Genomic DNA, 22,736 nt, shown 5'->3' with positions numbered 1-22,736 from the left:
ACAGTAGCTACTAGCCTAGGGCTTAGGGCCCTGGGATGTAGGGAACAGGTCCTGTGTCTGATGTGCTCTCTAGCTCTCTCCCACGCCAGGTGAGTACCCTACCCACCAAGTTATTGGCTATCCCCAGGTGGGGTGCTCAGAACAGAAGTTCCATCAGGGACCTAAGAACCTTTCCCAACAACAGCTTTGTCAAAATCGCCACGTTTCTGTGACGTTTCAGGATTGAGGAAGTGGGATTTTCCAGCGCAAAACCATCCCCTTGAAAAAGTCCCAACCGGCGCCAGCACTCAGCATCGGAGCAGGGCTGTGCCTTTCTTCTGAGCACAGGCAAAGCGCTACCTGGGGGCAGGCAGGCATTGGGTTAATTGTACATTTGTCAGCAGCTCACGCTGTGGGAGAGGACGGGGGGTGAGGATTCCAGGAGGCAGCTCAGGGTAGATCCCACATACACGAGCTCTGTCACGGTAGCAGTGAGGAAGGGATCTCCTCAGCTAACGCCTGGCGATCCACTAACACATAGGGAAATGCTATGTGAGCTGGGGCTGCCCCACAGCATATCTGTGTTAGGGTTACCATTCGTTCGGATTCTGCCGGACATGTCCGGCTTTTTTGAGTTAAAAATAGCGTCGGGGGGAATTTGTAAATGTCCGGATTTCCCCGCAATGCAGAGAGCGGGTGGCTGACAGGGCAGCCGGCCGGATCGTGCCACTCGCACGGGGCTTTGACAGCCAGAGCCCCTTCTCCACTTCCCACTCCTCTCCCCTGCAACTTGAGACCACTCCCCTCCTCTCTCTCCCTCCCTCCCCCTCCCTGCATTCGTAGATCGCCGGCCGGCCATTCGCCTCTGGCCTCCGGCAGTCTGGAGCTCCTCCCCCTGCTCCCCCTCCCCTGCTGCCCAGCGCGCCACTCCGCAGCACTCTGTTCTGAGCGGCACCGTAAGGGGGCCAGGGGGTCGGAGAAGGGGCAGGGAGGTTCTGGAGGGGGCAGTCAAGAGACAGGGAGCAGGGGGGAGGGTTGGATGGGTCGGGAGTTCGGGGGGGCTGTCTGGGGGTTGGGGATGTAAGGTTTTGGGCAGTCAGGGTACAGGTAGGGGGTAGGGTCCTGGGGGACAGTTAGGGTGGGGGGATCTCAGGAGGGGGCAGTTAGGGGATAAGGAACAGGGAGGCTTAGGTAGGGGTTGGGGTTCTGGAGGGCAGTTAGGAGCAGGGGTCCCAGGAGGGGGCAGTCAGGGAACAGGGAGCAGAGGGGTTTAGATGGGTTGGGAGTTCTGTGGGGGGGGGCTGTCAGGGTGTGGGGAGTGGTTGGATGGGGCGTGGGAGTCCCTGGTGTCTGTCTGGGGGTGGAGGTGTGGATAAGGGTTGGGGCAGTCAGGGGACAGGTAGGGGGTAGGGTCCTAGGGGGCCAGTTAGGATGGGGGAAAGGTCTCAGGAGGGGGCAGTCAGGGGATAAGGAGCAGGGAGGCTTAGGTAGGGGGTGGAGTCCTGGGGGGCAGTTAGGGGCAGGGGACCCAGGAGGGGACAGTCAGGGGAGAAGGAGTGGGGGGGAGGGTTGGGGGTTCTGAGGAGGGCGGGAAGTGGGAGGGAGTGGAAGGGGCGGGGCTAGGGCAGGACGGGGGCGGGGCTAGGGCGGGGCTCCTCCCATCCTCTTTTTTGATTGTTGAAATATGGTAACCCTAACCTGTGTGCGAGTCCTTTGCAGAAGACCGAGGTCCCAGCTGGTCCCTGGCAGTGCCCACCCCCATCTGGCTTTCTTTCTTACACCAGGGCCACCCGGGGGGGGGCAAGTGGGGCAATTTGCCCCAGGCCCCTCGCCCCGCAGGGGCCCCCATGAGAGTTTTTCGGGGGCCTTGGAGCGGGGTCCTTCACTCGCTCCGGGGGCCCTGGAAAAATCTCGTGGGGCCTGGGCCCCCAGAGCTTCTTCCGCTCCGGTTCTTCGACGGCAATTCAGCGGCGGGGGCCCCCCACCGCCGAAGACCCCAGGCCCCCTGAATCCTCTGGGCGGCCCTGCCTTACACCTCACTGCCTTTAACCGGAATTCCCTCCTCGCCCATTCCGCTGTGCCGTAAGTTGGGCTCCACTTTGGCTGCTGATTCCCCACCCCAGAGGTGGCTGCATCATGGTCCTGTGTGTACATATCCTGGGAAAGGCTGTGGGCTGAAAGGCATTGTGTCAGAGTCAGATTACTCATGATGCACAAGGCAAAGTGCTGCTGTGCTGACACCTGAAGCCCCCGGGAGATGAGGGACGAGGATGGGGGTTTTGCTTTCTCCTAAGGGAAAATTGGTAAATTCCTCAAGCCATACGGGAATGCTCAAAGCCCCGGGGAAGAGGTCAGGTCTGACTACAGCCCCACTGTGGGAACACACACGTAAGGCTATTTGAAACATGCACAATGGGGGTGATTACATCATTTCCCGGGCAATGATTAACTCCAGCCTGTCCCCACTGGTTGCCGACATGGCCATTCCCACAGGGAACACGGTGTAATCCGCCAGCCCCTGCCTCCAAGGCACATAGTGGAAGTTGATTCTAATCACAGGAAGTCATTAACAGCCCCTTAATTCACATGCACACACAGCCCGCGCCCCCACAGGGCCCTGTCTGACACGGCGGTGAGATGTGATGCAACCCGAGCCGGCTCCAGCCACTGGGGGAGGAAAAGAGCATATCACAGGCTCCAAGAATGCCCCATCCCATCTCTGAAGGCCTAATCCAGAGCCCACTGAAGTCAGTGAGAGCATTTCATAGACTTTAAAGTCCGAAGGGACCATTATGATTGTCTAGTCTGACCTCCTGCACAACGCAGGCCACAGCATCTCACCCACCCACTCCTGTAACAAACCCCTGACCTATGTCTGAGCTATTGAAGTCCTCAAATCATGGTTTAAAGACTTCATTGTGCAGAGAATCCACCAGCAAGTGACCCGTGCCCCACGCTGCAGAGGAAGGCGAATAACCCCCAGGGCCTCTGCCAATCTGCCCTGGAGGAAAATTCCTTCCTGACCCCAAATAGACTTCAATGGACTTTGGGCTCTCTAGGGCAGGGAGTGTGAGTCCCTCTGCACCTGTACAGCACCTGGCACAATGGGGGCCTGGAGCCTCTGGGTGCAGCCGTCATACTGTAATGCGTTACGCCTCTCCCGATAGCTGGGGTAGGTGTGGTTTGAGAGAGAGGCTAGAGGTGTAATCTGCAATAGCCAATGGAAGTCCTCCCGGAGGCATGGGGCCATATGATTCGCTGTTTCCCAGGATCCAGGCAGCCCCGGTACTTGTGCAGTTACACCTGTTTTCGTACCAGTGATGATTGTGCCAAAGAGTTGCTCTGAAAAGCATGTTCTTGGGTATCCTCCACTTTGTCTGCATCTCGTTCATCCAATCAGAATGCAGGAATGATACCATCATCCTGAGGTGACCAGTCAGGATGGATTCACAGCAGGCTGACTCAGTGGCCAAAGAAAGGAATAACAAAGATCAGCAACAAACCATTCACCCAGCTCATTCACTCAGGTAGTGTAGCGAGTGCCTCCTGGCTTTGAAGGGTGACCTACCCTCATTTCTGAGCTGTTAGCACAGGCACACTCATCTGGATGGGAGCTTGGTTCGTACCCCTCTCTAGGGAGATAGAAATGTCAGGTCATTCCCAGACAGAGGAAACCACAGCTGCAGATCAGTGCCAGGCCCCTGGTGCCGCTCCGAATGGAAAGTCTTGCACAGCTGGACAGACACTGATGATGGAGCTAGAGAAATTTAATACTCATCACAGAATTCCACTGTGGGGAGAGAATTCACTATCGGTGGGCACCTGTCCTCCATGGACTCTGGAGGTTTGCAGGGCCATTTCTATAGACCCCAGTTGAACTTCTTTTTCCAGGCTTAGTTCCACCTTAGTTCAGCTCTTGGTGTCCTTCTTCTCCATTCCAATCTGTCTTGAAGCGGTTCCTCAGCTACTCCGCAGGTAATCAAATCCTTTGGTATGACACCCCTCCATCTAGGGCTGGGTCTTCCAACCCTTCTCTTACCCTCTACTTCCAAGTTTAGTACCTTATTTCCTGTATATTTTTTCTTCTTGGACCGCCTCCATCCAGAATGATGCAGGAGTCTCTGCCGTAGCACTCAGATGAGGGCACTATGTGTTGCTGATTGAACTTCTGTAGGACCCAGTTCGTTTCATCCCTGATTAGTTCACAGCAGGCCTCCAGGAGGCTGGAGACTGTGTAAAACATGGATGGTGTGTCCCCTCCTGAGCCAGGTTTCCCCACCATCACCTCAGGTTGGGAGGTGGGAGCCCACCTCCAGATTCTGGAAGAGCCCCTCCCCCTTCCCCTTCCCCAGGGCTCATCCGGAATATCAGAGAGACAGCAGAGCCAGGTCCTACCCCTGAATGCTTGAAAGGGGAAATCTAGACTCCTCCAGCCCCCTATGCCGCATGGGATCTCTGACCACAATGTGATCTCAGCCCTGCATTTGTTTGGCCACTGAGAGGCCAGACCTATCCCTTGGTGCCTGTTCCTACCCAGCATGCCCATCCCATCCCACTCACACCAGGTGTTAGGATCAATCAGTGCAAAGCCCCCCTTTCCCGCCCCTCCCCAGACAGACAGATAAACCCCACCTTATCTCTGTGCCATTCCATTTGCTGTCCCCTCCCCTCTCTTTCCCTCCCAGCCCTTCTCCTGATGGGTTGAGCAGGGGAGCCCGCAGATTAGCAGGAGGGTGGGTAATTTTCCAGCCTGAGACCTTTTAGGGCAGAGACCGTTGTCTCTTGGGGGGACAGATCCACGTCCCCACAGCCAGGCGAGAGCCCAGGACTGTCAGTGAAATCACAGGGAATCAGATCCAGCCCTTCTCAGGCATCGCCACTGGGTGGGGAACCGAGCTCAGGTCTCATGCTGCCACGGCCCGGCTCTCCGGAGACTCCCTGCACTGAGGATGTGCTGAAATCCTCCCCTCACTGCTCTAGCCGTGATGCTGCTCCACCAGTGCCACTGGGAACCCCACCAAGCTGCCAGCAATGGGAGTGCTAGGATAGATGGGCCCTGGTCTTATAATCCCCCTGCTCTGAACGGCCCCTGGTCACTCTCTGCATGAGCATGCCCTCCGCCACTAGCGTTTCTGGACTTCCGGGCCCGTGAGACCAACCAGGTGCGTGCTTGTCCTGGGGCTGGTCTTTGGACACCTGCCCAGCAGGTGGCCTGGCGTGGCCACCAAAGCTCTAGACACTGAGCACACCAATGGCACCAGCTCTGAGGCGGGGGCTTTCAAGGGCTCCTGAAGGAGTCAGGCACCCAAATGCCCAGTGAAATTCGACTAGGGCCCAACTATCCCCTAGGCTGCTCGGATAGTCCCAGCCTGACACAGAGCAGACGTGAGGCAGTGATGTCGAGGTGTCAGGCTGACTCTCCCATTTCCAGACCCCTGAGCCAGCCCCCTCCAGCAAAGGGCTCGTTTAACCGTCCCCACTGACCTTTACAAAGGTACCTTCCCAAAGTGCCGGGACAGACTTAGAAACAACAGCTGAGCTTTTGTTGTCTGTAAAGATAGCCTCTTGGAGAGCATGCCTCCAATACGCCCATCCTCCCCACCCCCAGGGCCCTGTTATTTACACAGTCAGCTCTGAAATGTCAAGGGAGATTAGACAACACTCCCAGATGCCCCCTTTGTGTTAGAGGAGGCTCGCAGGTGAAGGTGCCTCTCCAAAGAGACAGAATGTGGGGTCCAGGCTCTCAGCCAGTTCACCAAGGGGTTCAGAGACACAGGTGGCTGATTCATCTCCCACAGATGAGCAGCACAAAATCTACAGGAGAGAGCGATTGAGTGGAGAAACGGGGTGGGGCAAAGGGACCCAAAGTTTTGGGTGATCATCCCAGCTCTATTCCTGAAGTAGAGACAGGCCCAGACCAAACCCCCACAGCCAAACAGCCCAAAGCACTGGGGTTTTCTGAGTCCAGACTGAGCTCTGGATCTAACAGCTTTCATACATTCCAAGGTAAGAAGGGACCATTGGGATCATCTAGTCTGACCTCCTGCATAGCACAGGCCAGAGAACTTCCCCCAAATAGTTCCTAGAGCAGAGCTTTTAGAAACAAAACATTCAATCTTGATTTAAAAATTGTAAGTGGTGGAGAAACCCAGGATTCAGGCAGCCGATAGGCATGGGCCAGAATGCTCACAAATCACAGTTTCACCAGTGTTGGACCAATGATGATTTGTCCAAAGAGTTGCTCTGGAAAGCACATTATTGGGTTTTTCTACATCTCATTTGTCCAATCAGAGAGCAGAAGCGAGGTGACCAATCAGGATGGACTCTTGGTACATTTGGAACAATGATTAATTATTTAATTTGTTAAAAATGTACACTTTATTTCCAGCCTGAATTTGTTTAGCTTCAACTTCCAGCCACTGATATGTTAGACTTTTCTCTGCTAGACTGAAGGGCCCATTATTAAATATTTGATCCCCATGTAGATGCTTATAGATTGTCATCAAAGTGACCCCTTAACTTTCTGTTTGTTAAACTAAATAGATTGAGCTCCTTGACTCTTTATCACTGGAAGGCAGGTTTTCTAATCCTTTAATCATTCTCGCAGCTCTTCTCTGAACCTTCTCCAATTTGTCAACATCCTTCTTGAATTGTGAGCACCAGAACTGGACACAGCATTCCAGCAGCAGTTGCACCAGTGAGGGGAGATGAGTTGCTGAGCTGGGGGCTGGTGAATTCACTCCCTACCCCAGTGATCTGTGCCCAGTGTAGGGAAGGGGGCGGGTTCCCTTCACTCTCAGCTGTTCCCCCCCGCCCCTTCCCCCACTAGGATATGCACAGCCTGGCCAGTGCCCTGCCATGACCATAATAGCCGCGGGGATTAACATAGCAGGCATTGTCCTTGCTGGGCTATAATCTGTGCATTGTTCGCTCATAAGATCTGCCCTAAAAATACACAGGCCAACAGGTGCAGCCCTGGCCTCCCAGAGCCCCCGGTCTGCTCAGAGACAGGAGCCCAGGCTTTTGTGGGGGGGCAGCCGAGCCCTCACTAAGGGCAACGCAGGTACCAGCCGCTCTTTGGTTTGTCTTCATTTTTCAGTGAATTTGATAGTAAAAAGAGTTGGGATTGAGATAGGGGGACCAGACAGCAAATGTGAAAAATCGGGACTGTCCCTATAAAATCGGAACATCTGGTCACCCTAGACTGAGAGCTGCTGGCAGGCACAGCGAAAGCGGCTCTGCTCTAGCAGTGAATCTCATTCCCACCCGCAGCCCGCAGCTATCCCAGCCCTGAGCTCCCCACACAGCCCTGCCAATGCCCCCATTCCCACCCGCAGCCCCCGGCTATCCCAGCCCTGAGCTCCCCACACAGCTGTGCTGACGCCCCCCATTCCCACCTGCAGCTCCCGGCTATCCCAGCCCTGAGCTCCCCACGCAGCCCTGCTGACACCCCCAGCCCCTGGCTACCCCAGCCCTGAGCTCCCCACACAGCCCTGCCGACGCCCCCCATTCCCACCCGCAGCCCCCGGTTATCCCAGCCCTGAGCTCCCCACACAGCCCTGCCAATGCCCCCATTTCCACCCACAGCCCCCGGCTATCCCAGCCCTGACCTCCCCACGCAGCCCTGCCGATGCCTCCCATTCCCACCTGCAGCCCCCGGCTATCCCAGCCCTGGCTGCTCCCTAACTGAAATGTCAAGGGCTAGTGACAAGGACTGGTTAGTCTCTAACTATCCTTTTGTCCAGCTTGTTCATTCATCAGAGCTGTCTGTCTATAGATCTGTCTGTCTATATGCAAACACAAGTGCCCTATCATATAGATATGTCAATGTGTAGGGTCCCTTGCGTGTGCGTGTGTATATGCAAACAATGAGTGTGTATTGTCTGTGTGTGTGTCTATGTAAGTATACACTCTGAGTGTGTGTTTGTGTAAGTATAGTCTGTGCTCATGTAGCACTGGTGGGTTTATGAGCATGTGTCCTGGAGTTTTATAATGTTTCTGTCCTGCTGGGGATTTTCTGCCCTGCAGGAGACGCTCCAGTGAATCACACTGTGTTCCTGTAAGTAAAAATAATCCATTGCTGCAGGTCCAGGGGGTGTCTCAGCTGCAGGGCTCTCCAGAACCGGAGTGTGAGTTGAGATCCATGGGCCGGATTCACCACTCTGCTGCGTCAGTTGCACGTGGATGTCATTCCATCGACGGATTGGCACAGTGGGGAATCTGGTTCAGTGTGTTCGTGTGTGTGTCTATAGTGCTTATGGCATGTGTGTATCATGTATGTTTGTGTCTAGTGGGCAAGGGCATCAGCTGGTGTAAATCAGTAGGAGTCAGCAGACCTGTGCCAACTTGCAGGAGCTGAGAACCTGGCCCAATGTGTTGCGAGTTGTATATATAGTGTGTGTCCGTGTATGAGCATGTGAGTGTGTCAGTGAGTGTAAGTGTGTAGTGTGTGTGTGTTCAGTGTCAGTGATGCGCACCTGTGCTTAATGTGAATGTGTAATGTGTTGTGGTGGAAGTGCGTGAGTGCTAACGTGTGTGTTTTTATACCATACGTGTGTAAAGTGTCGGTGATGTGCACATGTGTATCGTGTGCGGTGAATTAGGCATATGTGAGCAGTGTGTAGCATGCACGTGTGTGTGTGGTGTGGATGTGCATGAGTGTGCACTGTCCATGGGTAGCATGTGTGTGTATATTTGTGCAGTGAGCGTGTGTGTATAAAAGGGGTATATCTGCCTGTTCTATTTTTACCGACCAGTTGCGGGCTGGCTTGGATTTAATACTCTCGTCCCTTCCCCATCCCCTCGCAGTCTGCAGCCCTCCAGCCACCAGCCACCACCTCCCCTCTGCCTGGACTGCACTAGGTAAGACGCTACCTTGCCCGGTTAGCGTGGCACATTCACCAGCCCCAGGGATCGGTTCTTTCATTTGCTGCTTTGGCAGCTGGGGCCAGGAGACGAGATTTTACCTGATTCTACTAGCTGTAGCCAGGCTGATTGTAATGGTAGCCAGTGTGCTGGTGGGCAAGGAGCTGGGGCCCGAACTGTGTCACCTCCTATGAAATGTTAGGTTCCATTTAGACCCCAAGATGGTAGGTATCCTAGAAATGCCTAGAGATTAGTTCTCTCTCTCTCTAGTTTTCTCTCTCTATCAAATCGGAGACTAGGGCGTTGGGAGCTACAGACTAGGCACGTCAGGGTAGGCACTTTTGTTTAACAGCATTTTATCCACTCTTGGGGAATCTGTGTTGGTGAAAAGCAAACCAGCTTCTGTCCCTCCTGCCAAACCCGGTGCCTGCTGCTCTAGCTCACGGGTGCCAGGGGGATCAAGGTGAGGGGTAATGTTCCTCAGCCCCAAATGACATCAGAGCCAGAGCCCCATGGACTTTCAGTGAGACCCCCCTCGTGCCCAAGTCACTTTTGATAAAGGCTCTTATGTCTTGTAGGATCTCTGGAGAACATTACCCCAGGTGTGAGGCTAGGCTCTGGCTCCAGTCTGGCTCTGCTGAAAGGGCTGGTTTGCTAAGGCATCGTGTGTTTTGTAACAAAATGCCACTTTAGCTGCCCCTTTGCTGACTGGTTTCCTGATGTCCACCCATGGGCTGATCCATTTCAATAACTGGAACGGCTGCAGTCAAGCCCTGTGAGCAGTAGAGGGGTTGGAGACCTGGTACTAAAACCATCTGTCTCTCTGTTTATCAGTGCTGACTTGGCCAAAGTGTGTCTGCCTGTCCAGCCAGTGCATCACAGAGCAGGTCGGTCCCCACCAGGCAGTGGTAGCCTGCCAAGCTCTTTGTTTGAAGTGTCTGTTCCAAGCGCCCCCTACTCGAAGCTAGAATTGCTACAAGATGCACCTTTGAATGGGCTATCAGTCACACGAAGCTGTTGGTGTGTGTGTGTGTGTGTGTGTGTTGTGAGAATGTTTGTAGCTGTGTGTTTTGTGTTGTGCTTGTTTGGTATGTCTGTTTGTGTGTTTCCAGCTAGGTAGAGTTAAGGAGTTTTCAGTTTCCTAGACCTTTCCCAGGCTGAATTCTCCTGCAGAAACAGAATTTGAGGAGCCATTTAATTTCATGATTTCCATAGCAGCATCTGGGATATATAGGGAATCCATTCCAGTGGGCACAGGAATCCAGGCCAGAATTTACCAGGCACAGGTTCTGTAGCCCCACCAGATAGGTGGAGAGCGCCATAAAAATGTTGATCACCTCTGGAGCTGAACCAAACCTGGATCCCTGAGCCCACCTGAATGTGCCTCTGCAGAGAGCGCTGGCAGGCTCCTGGCTCTGGCTGCATGTTATAGCGTGTTCAACCGTGGGTGCAGTTTGCAAGATGAAGAACCTGATTTCTGGCTGCCAAATGCAAGGCATAAGAGGTTTAGAAAAATCTGACCCTAAAAGTTGATTAATCCAAAGCCCCTGGGTCAGCGCCTTCTGCAGGCTCGGGCTTCTGCCTGAATCCAGAGGGTATGGGGAATCTATAGCACCTGATTCCCCTCTCACTCACCCTGGTGTAAATCAAGAGTAACTGCATTAAAGTCAATGACATTATACTGATGTCAAACTGGAGTGAGACGCCCATATGCTTTCATGATGTGGTAGGACTCTAATAAGCTGACACCTGTCAATCAGTGATGAGCACAGATTTAACTCTTGTACTTTGGTTCAGAGAATGGCATTGTGAGTGATGTTTAAAAAACTCCAAGAGACTCGTCTGTCTTCTCCGGATCTTGCCCGAGGGCTCGGCAGAAGGGCCTGAGGTCTGGATCTTTCGTTGTATTGAGGGAAAGCTTCTCTTTGGTGTAAAAGTGCTAAACGAAGATGGAGCTAATGCAGCCTTGCGCTGAAGTCAGTGGATATTGCGTTCACTTAAACCAGGGCTAGATCTGACCTAAAGGAGCTCAAGTTTTGGATGAAAAGCCTGGGCAAATAATAATAACACTTTTACTAGAGGAGGGAAAGATTCCCATGATTACAGCTGTTATATCATTGTGTGGGTGGCGGTCTAGTGCCTGAGAGTCAGGAGATCTGGACTCTGTTCCTGGCTTTGCCACTGACCTGCGGTGTGACTTGGGCATGTCACTTCTTTTCTCTTTCCCCTCCCCACCCCCTTTGTCTGTCTTGCCTATTTAGATTGCAAGCTGTTTGGGGCAGGGACTGTCTAGCCACAATGCATGGCCCAGTGGGGTCCCTAGGCGCTGTTGCAATATTAATAGTGACTCACTATAATGCAGCATTAAATTGATTCACAGACATTCTTTCCCATCTGTTCACAAATCCGCTTCCCTTGCGGTCATCATGTCCCTCCTTGTGCTTGATTTCTGGGTGAAATCACCCTTAAGCAAAGGACAAGCTCCAGGTCCTGTGCAGAGCGATTGGAAAAACAAAGCTGGACACTTCAAAAGGATTTCCCAGATTAGAACAAAAAACTGGAACCATTGAAAATGTTCTAAAAACAATAATTCCAGAACGTTTTGAATTGGAACCGAAAACGTTGACATCTTCAATGGAAATGAAATGATTTGACACTTCCGAAGACAAAAATTGCTTTGTTTTAAAATATCGATTCAAAACGGGGGGGGGGGGGTGTTGTTTCCCTCCTCTTGATTGGAGAACTGAAAAAGTGTGAGGAAGATCAATATTTTGCTGCAGAAAATATGGGGTTTTTTTAAATGAAAAAACTATGGGGAACTTTGACCTGCTCTAGTCCTGGGGCTTAAGCGGGGCCTACCTGTGTGCACAGGATTTATGATTGTTATTATTTGTATTACCATAGTGCCATGGACTAGAACAAAACGACCGTCCCTGCCCCAAGGAGCTTACAATCTAAGTATAAGACAGGAGATAACAGGTAGCTACAGGATGGGGGCCTGGAGACAATGAGACAGTGTGGTTCAAAGCATAGGCATTGGTTTCTGCACAACACCAGCCTAACTGTTGTCAAGTTTTTTGTAGGCATCACAGCAAAGGAGAGTTTTGAGGAGGCCATTTTGCTGTTGCTCTGGATAGGGGTGAATTTCTTCTTTGGTAATAGTTTCAGAGTAGCAGCCGTGTTAGTCTGTATCCGCAAAAAGAACAGGAGTACTTGTGGCACCTTAGAGACTAACAAATTTATTAGAGCATAAGCTTTCGTGGACTACAGCCCACTTCTTCGGATGCATATAGTATAGTATATGCATCCGAAGAAGTGGGCTGTAGTCCACAAAAGCTTATGCTCTAATAAATTAGTTAGTCTCTAAGGTGCCACAAGTACTCCTGTTCTTCTTTTTGGTAATAGTCTAGCAAGTGAGGTAGGAATTTAGTGGAAGCAGCACCTTTTTCAGCAGATGTCAGAGAATATTTGTGGCAAGACAATTTCAAATTCATAATCATGACTATTCCTCCCTGGGAACCTGATTCAAAGGGTCCACGGCTTATACATCCAACCCAAACAGCTGGCATTTAGAACTGGGAATATGAAAGAATTGCAATGAAACTACCAGCTCAGAATGAGCTGTAGAAATAGTTCTGAATAACAGATACGTTTGGGGGAAAGGCCAAGCTGTTTATGGACAATCTGCAATCGGGGAAAAAAGGCAGATGAGACATTAGGAACTGTTCACCCAGCCTGCTCCTTTACAACCCTCCCTCTTTCAGCCCTGCCTTTATCCAAGAGATACTTTGCTAATGGAGCCGGTGCTGCTGTGCTCATTAATAAAAGTGTAATTGCTCTCAAAGACATGGGGAAATGCACCACCGCCCTCTTTATCAGGTGTCTGCCTGCCAGGCTGCTCAGTTTCTGGTTAGCTTCTGTGTCTCCTTTGCACTCAGACACCTCCACTGGGGCTGGGGCTCTGCAGTCTGGAAAGCAGCATGAGTAGGGGGTCTCGAAAGGAGCCAGGAAAAGCACCAGGGCGGTGGTGGTGGTGGTGGTGGTGTCTTTTCTCCTGAGCAGCTCCTGGTAGGGGTGGGGCTGGAATCTTACACCCTCCCAGAACTGTTTGGAAAATGTGATCTTATCTGAGAGCCAGTTGTTGATCCCCACCAGCCCTTTGTTAAATGGCCAGATGGCATAGCTGGGCCTAGAGCCATCTCCCCCTGAGTGGAGCAGGGTGTTTCACGTGGCTGCACTAGAAGAGACCATACAAAGCCATCGCGCAGTCAGGTTAAAAGGCAGGCACAGGTGCTCTCTCCACGTAGGCAGTGAGGAGGGGGGAAGGGCAGGGGGAGCAGTGCAACGCCCCACGGGAAGCACAAGGGTCCTGTTTAGCTCAGGGCTAGTTCTGGTGCTGTTCCCAGTGAGGGTCTCGTCCAGTGAGTAATTTGTGACCTGCTGAGACACAGGCGAGGGTCTCTCCAGTGGGGTTTGCTGAGCAATGGAGTCCTGGTTGGGTGCCTGGAGTGTAGAACTCGAATACAGACCCTGAGCCCAGCTGGGGCATTGGGGATGGCAGCTCAGCTGGAAACACAGGTGGTGCCCATGAGAAGAAGGTGGGCTGTCAGGAGGCACGTTACTTCAGCTCAGGGATCTCTGCATAACTGTCAATACAACACAATCCCGATCCTCAGACCCCTGCTAGCCCTGGGCTCTCCACACACAGCTCTGTACATGCACCTCAGTCCTGACCTGCAGCCCCCTGCTATCCCAGCCCTGGGGTCCCCCCCCATCACTGCCCCTAAGTCTCTACCCACAACCCCCTGCTATCCCAGCCCTGGGGTCCCCCCCATCACCACCCCTAAGTCTCTACCCACAACCCCCTGCTATCCCAGCCCTGGGGTCCCCCCCCATCACCACCCCTAAGTCTCTACCCACAACCCCCTGCTATCCCAGCCCTGGGGTCCCCACACATATGCCTTAGTCCCAGCCTGCAGCCCCCTTCTGTCCCAGTTATGAGCCCCAGCTCTGTTAAAGCACCTCAGTCCTGGCTCTTTGGTAAGCACAGACTGTGAATTATGCCCTGCTGTGTGGGAATGGGTGGATGTGGGCTCACGTTTTGATTACTTGCTATTGATCATTTTGCTTTGGGGTGATTCTAGGTGCAGAATCGGACAGCACAATGCCAGAACCGTAAGTAGCAGAACTTCCCGTTGCCTTTTGCTGAACTCCCCTAAGCTTCAGGCTTCTCCGGAGAGCTGTGGGCGAGACCCGACGCTACTTCGACCAACAGCAGGGTTTGAATGCAAACCATTGACTAGGTGGAGCAACTCAAAGCAGTCGCAGAATGATAACAGCCTTCTGTGGATCGGCCGCTAGAGGGAGGCAGATTTCCAGGCTGTGCTACCACAACAGGAAAATCTCATGCTTGCTTTGGCTTTTTGTGAAAATGGTTCAATGCGGGGGGGGGGACGGACAACACTTGTGAAATGTTGAGATCTTTGCTCACAGAGCAGCTCGAGTTTTGGTGCAATGCCATCCTGTTACACTCAGAAATGGTCCCATTTCCAACCCCCAGCATTTCCACATTTTTCCAATTTTGAATTTCCACATGCCATATCCAAAACTTCATCGCAGCAAAGAGCAGTTACCCAAATTGCAAAATGTCCACACACAAGGAATTTCCATGCGCTTTGGTGCAATATTTGGATCTGTCAATTTGCTGAAAGCAGCAACTATCTTCACACTGCCACACGCTTCCCAGCTGCTAGCAGCCAGGAATCTGAATAGGGAGCCAGATTCAGCCCTTGAGTACTGAAACTGCACATGTATTCACACAGGCTGGCACTGATACACACAGCTCAGATAATGGCATGTATTCGTACATGAACTATGTGTGATCTAGTGATTAGAGAAGTGCCTTACTAGAAGTCAGGTCTTATCCCACCACTCTGCCCACTGAGTTGCAGTGTAATTTTGAGCAAGTTATTTAACTGCCCCGTGCCTCAGTTTCCCTACATGTAAAATGGCTCTAATGTCACCTACCTTATGTGGTTTGCTTAATTAATACCTATGATTGCTGTGAGTTCCTTGAATTAAAGTCTTCATACACATGCAGACCTTTACCATCACTTTACAATTCTACTAATAATGCATATTTACTGCCTTAATATCTAAGAGTTGGATCTTCAACTGATGTAAACTGGTGTAGCTCCATCAACTTACACCTACTGAGGATCTGGTCCAAAGAAACACTTCCGGTCTGTGGCACATTTTGCATGCAGTAGTGAAGAGTCCATCTGTGACCTCCAGGTGTTTCGTGCATTCTGTCTGTTGATCATTTATTCTGTTTTTTCCCCTCTTTATTTCATCTGTCTGAATGAACAACTTCAGGGAGGTAAGTGCTCCTGGATTCCCCCCCCCCCCCCAATAGAGCTGGACATTAACGTGCATTTTCTGTAATGAGTTTGCATTTAAAATGTCTTTTCTTTTGTCCTTTCCCTCCACAGAGAAAGTCCAAGATCACAGCCTCGCGCAAACTCATGTTGAAGGTGAGTCCCTTTGGGTCTATTCCAGCTGAGATAGCAAGTCAGGGTTAAAAGCATCGGTGCGGAAACATAGTATGAACATTTCCATGGCTAGCCAAAGGGGTTATGGAAAGAAAAACTCAGCTTTCCACTGGCTACAGGTAGATCCTGGGTCTCTGAAGAAGTCAGCCCTGTTCCCACCTCCATGATCCCTAGAACCTGTAACACTCCCTCAGCTGCTCAGAACTTCATAGCTGGAAATGTAACACCCGCCTGTCCCCCAAGTTATCAGCATGGATTGAACCTGGGACCTTCAGCACTAAAAACACAGGCATATATAACACCTATGGTGCAGAAGTAATTCCATCAGTACCAGTAGGTTGTTAGCTGCTGGCAGAGAGGGGCATGTTTAGCCAGTGTGTCACATATATAGGCTTGGCAGAATTTGATTTTTATCTCTCTATAATTTTTTAAGCATTTTTTGTTTTGTTTTGATCAATTTAAATGGTCACAGTGGCCGGAAATTGTAGGGGTGTCAGAAAATAGGGAGGGGCTCTGACAGTAATCATAGAATCATAGAATATCTGGGTTGGAAGGGACCTCAGGAGGTCATCTAGTCCAACCCCCTGCTCAAAGCAGGACCAATCCCCAACTAAATCATCCCAGCCAGGGCTTTGTCAAGCCTGATCTTAAAAACCTCTGATTTAAGGATAGTAGACACTTGAGATTCAAAAAGGTCAAGTTTTCTAACTGTTGTTAAAACACAAATTTGTCAACGTCGCATCAAAATATATGAAGTAAATTGCCTAAAACCACCCTCCAATAAGCTCTCAAGCAGCCTCTGTCTGACTTTGCCGAGCTGTAAAACTTCGAGGATTATCGCTGGAAATATTTTCTGCCGGTCTGTGAGTGTGCAGTGAAATCGACATTTACCAGTAAAAATCGAATCCGTCCAAGCTGACACGTACGCAGGGACACACACTGAATTTCCGGAACAAGGTGCATTAAATATACAATTGGGTGGCAGATGCTGCTGCCTACATCCTTGGTTAATAATAATAATTAATACTAATAATTTGTTTAGTGCCAACTGTGCATTAGGCACCTCACAGGCAGGACATGGTGCTGGGGAAACATTTTTGCTTAAGGGGAAAACACATGCACGCAGAGAGCCCGGTGATGCCAATGTCAGTCAGGAGTCATAGCTCCATGGAAAGCAAGGACGTCTCTGAATCAGACACAGATTCTGCAGCCTCTCACCCTCCTTCCTGCAGCTCCCCCCAAGCCCAGTTTATCACACACCATGGGGAAATGCTTTTAGTTGTACCAGCGCCAGCACATCACCCTGCTGGGCTGAGGACAAGCCCCTGAAGACCCTTCCATATGGGTTTGAGGAACATGCAGGGTCTCTGTCCCTCACCACAAATGCACTGAGCTCAATATCTCTGTGCGCTTCGGTAGCTCCCTGCCTTGTGCCCCTGGCCTGAGGTGATGGCTTGGGGAGGGGGCTCATGGCACAGTGCATCTGCTCAGGCTGTCGTTGTCTGCTGTGTGCTCTAGAGTTTGATGCTAGCCAAAGCCAAGGAAGCATGGGAACAAGATCAAGTGGACAAGCAAGGGGAGAAGGAGAGATACCTGGCTGAGCGGATCACACCGCTGCGGACCAGTGGGCTGTCCTTCAGCCAGCTGCAGGTAGGCTCGAGTGCGAGTCAGGAGGGCCACCGGGGACCTGCGCAGGGGTCTGACAACAGCTCAGATCTCCACCCTGTTCGTTATGGCTGAGGCAGGGCCCCTCTTGTCACTCGTGAATGGGTCCCTCTGGGCAGGGTCCAGAAGCTCTGGAAGGTGAACCGGAGTGTCCAGCATGTACTGCGGTAGAGAGTAAAGGTGGTTTCCCAGGGAACTCAGTCAGGGACATGCTGGCCGCTGGGATTTCAGGGCTGGTGACTGATGGAGACTCACCACCCCCTTTAGGGAGCCCCATGAACATGCTGCCTGCTAAAGGCCTAGCTCTTAACATGGTACCTGCTGCAGCAAGACAGGGCCACTGCTGGGAGGCTCAGTGGATGGAGCAGTGAAAAGAGCTCCCAGCTTGGCCTTTGTGACCCCTCCTTGCAGGATCTGTGCAGGGAGCTGCACGAGAAGGTAGAAATCGTGGATGAGGAGCGGTACGACATCGAAGCCAAATGCATCCACAACACCAGAGAGGTAGGAGGGGGCCTTGTGCATTGGCCTGCAGTTTATTTCTTAATTAACTGGTTATTTGATTTGATACCTGCTATGCACCTCACCTAGGTTATTAGGGTTATTTACATTATGGTCACACCTAGAGGTCCCCAAACCAAGTAGGGTTGCCAGGTGTCCGGTTTTCGACTGGAACACCCGGTCAAAAAGGGACCCTGGCGGCTCTGGTCAGCACCACTGACCGAGCCGTTAAACGTCCAGTCGGCGGCGCAGTGGGGCTAAGGCAGGCTCCCTGCCTGCTGTGGCTCTTCATGGCTCCCGGAAGCAGCGGCATGTCCCCACTCCGGCTTCTAGGCGCAGGGGCAGCCAGGGGGCTCCGCACGCTGCCCCCATCCCTAGCACCAATTCTGCAGCTCCTATTGGCCGGGAACTCTGCTCCAGCCTGGTGAAAATGAGCGAGTGAGTGAGGGTGGGGAGAGCGAGCGACAGAGGGAGGGAAGTGTGTGGAGTGAGCGGGGGCAGGGCCCCAGAGAAGCATGGACAAGGCTTCTGAGGAGGAGCGGGGCAGGAGGTGTGGCAAGGGTGTTTGGTTTTGTGTAAGTAGAAAGTTGGCAACCCTAAAACCAAGACCGGGGACCCATGGTGCCAGGCGCTGCCCAGATACCTGTCCCAAAGAGCTCACAGCCTAAATGGACAAGGTGGACACAGGGCAGGATGGGAAACTGAGGCATGGAGAGGGGACGCGTCAGATGTCTAGAGCTGGAAACAGATCTCAGGCCTCCACGGCCCCATCCACCAGACCATGCCACCTCCTGCTGCTGTCTGATCATTGAAAAATTCACACCTGGGTAGTTTAGTGGGAAACGGGCCGCCTGCAAGGCTCGCCCAGCCCATCCAAGCGAAAGCCATTTGGCCAGATTACCAGCAGTAGCCACTGGCTCTGGATGGCTCCACCCTGGGGCCATCCAGCCAGAGGCACCCCGGTCTTGTGTTTCAGAGGCATGTCGTCCTCTCTGCTCTCCTTCACCAGCTGCTCAGCACTTCGTGGGGGTGCCATGATGGCTGGAAGCCAACATGTGCAGCAGCCCAGCTGGTGCCCATCCGTCAGGGGCTCTGATGGCCAGCCGCTCACTGGTGCACGGGCGCTGTCTCTGAAGTGCTGGGACTGCTATTGGAGTCTGAGGTGCAGACGCAGCAGCCCCTGCATGGGACTCTGAGCCATTATCACTGCGAGTGATGTCTGGAGCTGGGAGAAGGGACATGGCTTGGGCTTGGGGTTAATGTTTCATTTGGGGTTAGGACTGGGTGCCCTGTGGGAGAATCACCCCTGGGTGTGGTCCCGGTCAGGATGGGTGGCCTGTGAGGATCCTGGCACCCCCAGCGGATGGGGGAGCTCGCTACCCTGGTGCCAGGAGCAGGCAGAGGTGCTCACTGCAGGTTGGCTTGAAGCAGGATCGGGGGCCTCCCCCCCCGCAATGCAGCTGTTTCTACTGCCCCCCGCCCCAGCCTGGCGATTCCTCCTTTTTTCCCTCATCCCACAGATCAAAAACTTGAAGCTGAAAGTGCTCGACCTGCGGGGGAAGTTCAAGCGCCCCCCACTGCGCCGTGTCCGCGTCTCCGCTGACGCCATGCTGCGGGCCCTGCTCGGCTCCAAGCACAAAGTCTCCATGGACCTGAGAGCCAACCTGAAATCTGTCAAGAAGGAGGACACAGAGAAGGTGGGTGGGGAAATTCACCCCTGTGCAAAGGGTCCACACGAGGCTGATGTGGGACTTGACCTGGGGCACGTGCCTTGTGTTGGGCCCTTTGGACAGGGGGTGCATTTAGCTCCAGGGCCCAATTCTGCTCACACATATGCTGATGTAACTCTGGAGTATCTCCATGGATTTCACTTCCCACAGCAGCTCTCTTGCTTTGAACGAGGCCTCCTGGGATTTTACTGCCTGGAGGCACTTGCATGCAGCTGGGGTAGCTCCCCGGAGCTCCATGTGGGTACTCCTGATTTACACGGGGGTAAATGGACAGAGAGCCAGGCCTGGGGTTTGTATATTGGATCAGACTCCTAGTCCAGCGCCCACCCTATGGCAGAGGCCAATACACGATACACCAGAGACAGGAAACCAACCCACGCTGCACCTGGCCAATTGCGCAGTATTGCACAGGGAGGATCTATTCCCCTCCTGACTCCTGTGGCGATCGGCTTATGCCCTGAAGCAGGAGGTTTGGTGATTCCTGATCCTTGTCTGTCTCATTATTATTGCTCATAAGATCATCCAGTCCTTTTAACTCCCGCCGCGGACGAGCTCCTGCCGTGCCATCTGCACTGCGGGGGAAGGAACATACACGTAGGGTCTGGTCCTGCAGAGGACAGGGCTGCTCACACATGGCGCCACATGCCCTCACCTCCCAGTTGAGGGGCTCTGTACATAGCAGGATCGGGGCCCTTTCTCGCTGCTTTCCCAGCTGTCTCCATCTATACTGACTCTAGGGGGCATCCTGGGGTTTTAAAACCATAGACAGCCCCCCCACTCCACCTCCCAGAGCTATAATTCAGCTTCACACAGAGCAGCTCCAGGGACACAATGGTCCCTAATTGATTCACAGGGAAAAGGGATCTCTTGAAATATCTCTTTTCTTCCTCCCCCCGCCCCCGTGCTGCCTTTGCCACAGCTGTCAAGGGCCCCAAACATACAGGTTATTTAGTATAGGGTTATTGGAGACACATGTCCACGTCTGTCTGTCTGTCTGTCTGTGTAATAACACGGCAGGTCACCCCGGAGCTCCACGGGGCAAGTGCAGTGGGATCAGGGGGAGATGCCATGGGCGAGGTTCAGGGGTGAAAGTAACTTAAAGGACAGTACACCGGAGTCCTGAGAGGGGGTGTGGCCTCAACCGGAAGAGGCGGGACCTTTCAAGATTTAGAGGCCCTGGGGCTCCGACTGTGGCTGGGAGCCCCAGGGCCTTTAAATTACCCTGGAGCTACCAGCTGCAGCGGTGGCTGGGAGCCCCGGAGCTCCGGTGGGGATTTAACGGGCCCAGGGCTCCCCGTAGTGGCTGGAGCTCTGGGCCTTTTAAATTCCCGCCTGAGCCCGGCTGCCGGAGCTCCAGCGGCACTTTAAAGGGCCTGGGGCTCCCTGCAGCGGCAGGAGCCCTGGACCCTTTAAATCCCCGCTGCGGAACCCGGTCCAGTCCGGCATGGCGTACTGGCTCTTGCCGGTACGCCGTACCGGACCGGACTGGCTTACTTTCACCTCTGGCAAGGTTGCACCTGGGGTCACCGCTGTAATGGTTGTTCTGGGTGTGGGGGGATGTGGCGCATTGGAAGGCCCATGGGATTTAAATACACTCAGGCACGGAGCAGCTTATGAGTCAGCCAGGATGGAAATAAAGGACAAAATAAACCTTCCATCATATGGAGTCATACATGCATGAACCCATGCTTCTCTTCCCTGCATCCACCCATGAAAACACCCTCTCCCGTACACTCATGCACCCCCCCGCATTCATACATGGCATATGTATGCACGAACCTAGCCAGCCAAACCCCTGTGTGTACACACACACACACGTATGTGCACGGACACACCCACACATGCAAAGTCTGTTACCCACCCTCTGTCTCTTGCTGAGCGCTGCTCAGATGCGCCATCCCAAGGCTCCCTGGGCTCTGTGCTGCCAGGACCCCTGACCCCTGTGTCTCCCTGTAGGAGCGCCCTGTGGAAGTGGGCGACTGGCGTAAGAATGTGGAGGCCATGTCGGGCATGGAAGGCAGGAAGAAGATGTTTGATGCTGCCAAATCTCCGACAGGCCAGTGAAAGGTACTGTGTTCTGCCCACTCCTCCCTTTGTCCCGACAGCCCCTTCCCTCGATCCCTGAAACCCCTTTACATGAAGCAGGACACAGTCAGCGTCTGTGAATCACCCTCTCAGTCCAGGTGTCTGTATCACACACCGGCCTGGGGCCCATTCCCTCTGGAGCCCCCTTGACTGGTCAATGACCCAGTGCCGCCAGCTGGCAAATTACAGCGTTCTGGGTTTGCATACGCTGCAGGAGGATCTGAATTATGGCAGCTTGTGCCCTATGAGCCTCAGTGCCAGGCCCCTGCCTCCTCTCGCGAAGCATTTTGAGGGCTGTGCTCCAAGACGAGCCAGCACCTCCTGCCTGTGCACGTGCTGGTGCTGCCCAGCGCCTCGCTGGTTGCTGGCTGCAGAGACGCCGCGCTCTGCCTTGACTCGCTCTTTGGCGGGGCCCAGTCCTGTAAACAGGAGATGGGATTTCAGGGGAGCTGTTCTGTTCTCTTTGTCTTGTGGTGACTTGCTCGGATTTCTCTTTACTCACTTGTTCCTCACTGAGCGCTGCTGGCTCCGGTGCGCTGGTGCTCCCTCCCCACCAGCGCGCAGCCTCTCGCCCGTTCCTTCACGCTGTATGAAGCTTGCGTTCCGATTCCTAGGTGCTGCTTGGAAGGACGAAGAGTCACCCTCTCCCACTGCCTGCAGCTTCGCCCCCGGCCGCCCCTTCATGCTGCCCCGTTTGTGCCTCTTCCTGCATTCGCTCTCGAGCCAGCGCAGTTGCGGAAAGCTCTTTGTGAAAGCTCATCCAGTCTCTGTGTTAAATCAGCCTCCTTCCTCCCCCTGGTTTCCATGAGCCATAGCCTCACGTGACGCAGCCAATTAATCGCCCCAACGTGGCACCCCAGCAGTGGGCTGCCATTGTCTCCTGTAGGTCCCGGCGCATGGGACCAACCCATTGGACTGCCACCGTGGTGCACCTGCATGATGACCGATCACCATTGTGTCCTGAGGTGCTGATCCCATTAACTGGCAACGGCGAGAGCCTTGCCAGCCACCCTGCAGGAGTCCCGTGCCCTGCGGAAAGGCAGTGCCCCGCCACACGCCAGTGGCTTCATGTTGGTAATGCCATGGGGTCTTAGGCATGCTTGTAACTTCGGGATGCCGCTTGGGACTCCTGGTCTGTCCTTCCACAGACAGCCCAGGGATGAACCCACTGGTCCTGCTCTCACCATCCAGCTCTGATATGTACAGTACATGGGGAGTAACTGCTGTGTCTCTGTGTTCATTAAAAGACTGTTTAGGACAGAGCTGCAGAATCTGCTCTTCACTTTTCATTAGTGTTCAATATGTGCATGAATTTTGCAGCTGATGAACGCAGAGGGGCCTAAAGCCCCAGCTAGAAGCAGGG

General features: G+C 53.2%; 1 protein-coding gene across 3 annotated transcripts; it reads left to right on the top strand.

Annotated features, from left to right (window-relative positions):
- Positions 1 to 8,357: 8,357 nt before the first annotated feature.
- Positions 8,358 to 22,635, top strand: TNNI1 (troponin I1, slow skeletal type). Of its 3 annotated transcripts, none has more exons than XM_065592277.1 (8): positions 8,358 to 8,841; positions 13,989 to 14,023; positions 15,336 to 15,377; positions 16,914 to 17,045; positions 17,472 to 17,561; positions 19,079 to 19,255; positions 21,245 to 21,355; positions 21,988 to 22,635. In XM_065592277.1, exons 3-7 carry the CDS (start codon positions 15,369 to 15,371, stop codon positions 21,350 to 21,352), a joined length of 516 nt encoding a protein of 171 aa, XP_065448349.1. In that variant the 5' UTR covers positions 8,358 to 8,841; positions 13,989 to 14,023; positions 15,336 to 15,368; the 3' UTR covers positions 21,353 to 21,355; positions 21,988 to 22,635. The 3 variants fall into 3 exon arrangements, with proteins under 3 accessions (XP_065448349.1, XP_065448350.1, XP_005310684.2); XM_065592278.1 differs by lacking the exon at positions 8,358 to 8,841 and adding an exon at positions 13,155 to 13,442; XM_005310627.5 differs by lacking the exons at positions 8,358 to 8,841; positions 13,989 to 14,023 and having other exon boundaries at positions 15,273 to 15,377.
- The last annotated feature ends 101 nt before the right edge of the window (positions 22,636 to 22,736 follow it).

The sequence above is a fragment of the Chrysemys picta genome, chromosome 4, assembly GCF_011386835.1.
Source record: "Chrysemys picta bellii isolate R12L10 chromosome 4, ASM1138683v2, whole genome shotgun sequence".
NCBI classification, from domain to species: Eukaryota; Metazoa; Chordata; order Testudines; family Emydidae; genus Chrysemys; species Chrysemys picta.
The sequence above is the reverse complement of the archived record's forward strand: the minus strand, read 5'-3'. Positions and strand labels throughout refer to the sequence as shown.

Coding starts and splice junctions, on each gene's coding strand:
- TNNI1 (XM_005310627.5), top strand. CDS start 15,288: ATGAGTTTGCATTTAAAATGTCTTTTCTTTTGTCCTTTCCCTCCACAG. Junction 15,378..16,913: donor CGCGCAAACTCATGTTGAAG/GTGAGTCCCTTT, acceptor TGTGTGCTCTAG/AGTTTGATGCTAGCCAAAGC. Junction 19,256..21,244: donor AGAAGGAGGACACAGAGAAG/GTGGGTGGGGAA, acceptor GTCTCCCTGTAG/GAGCGCCCTGTGGAAGTGGG.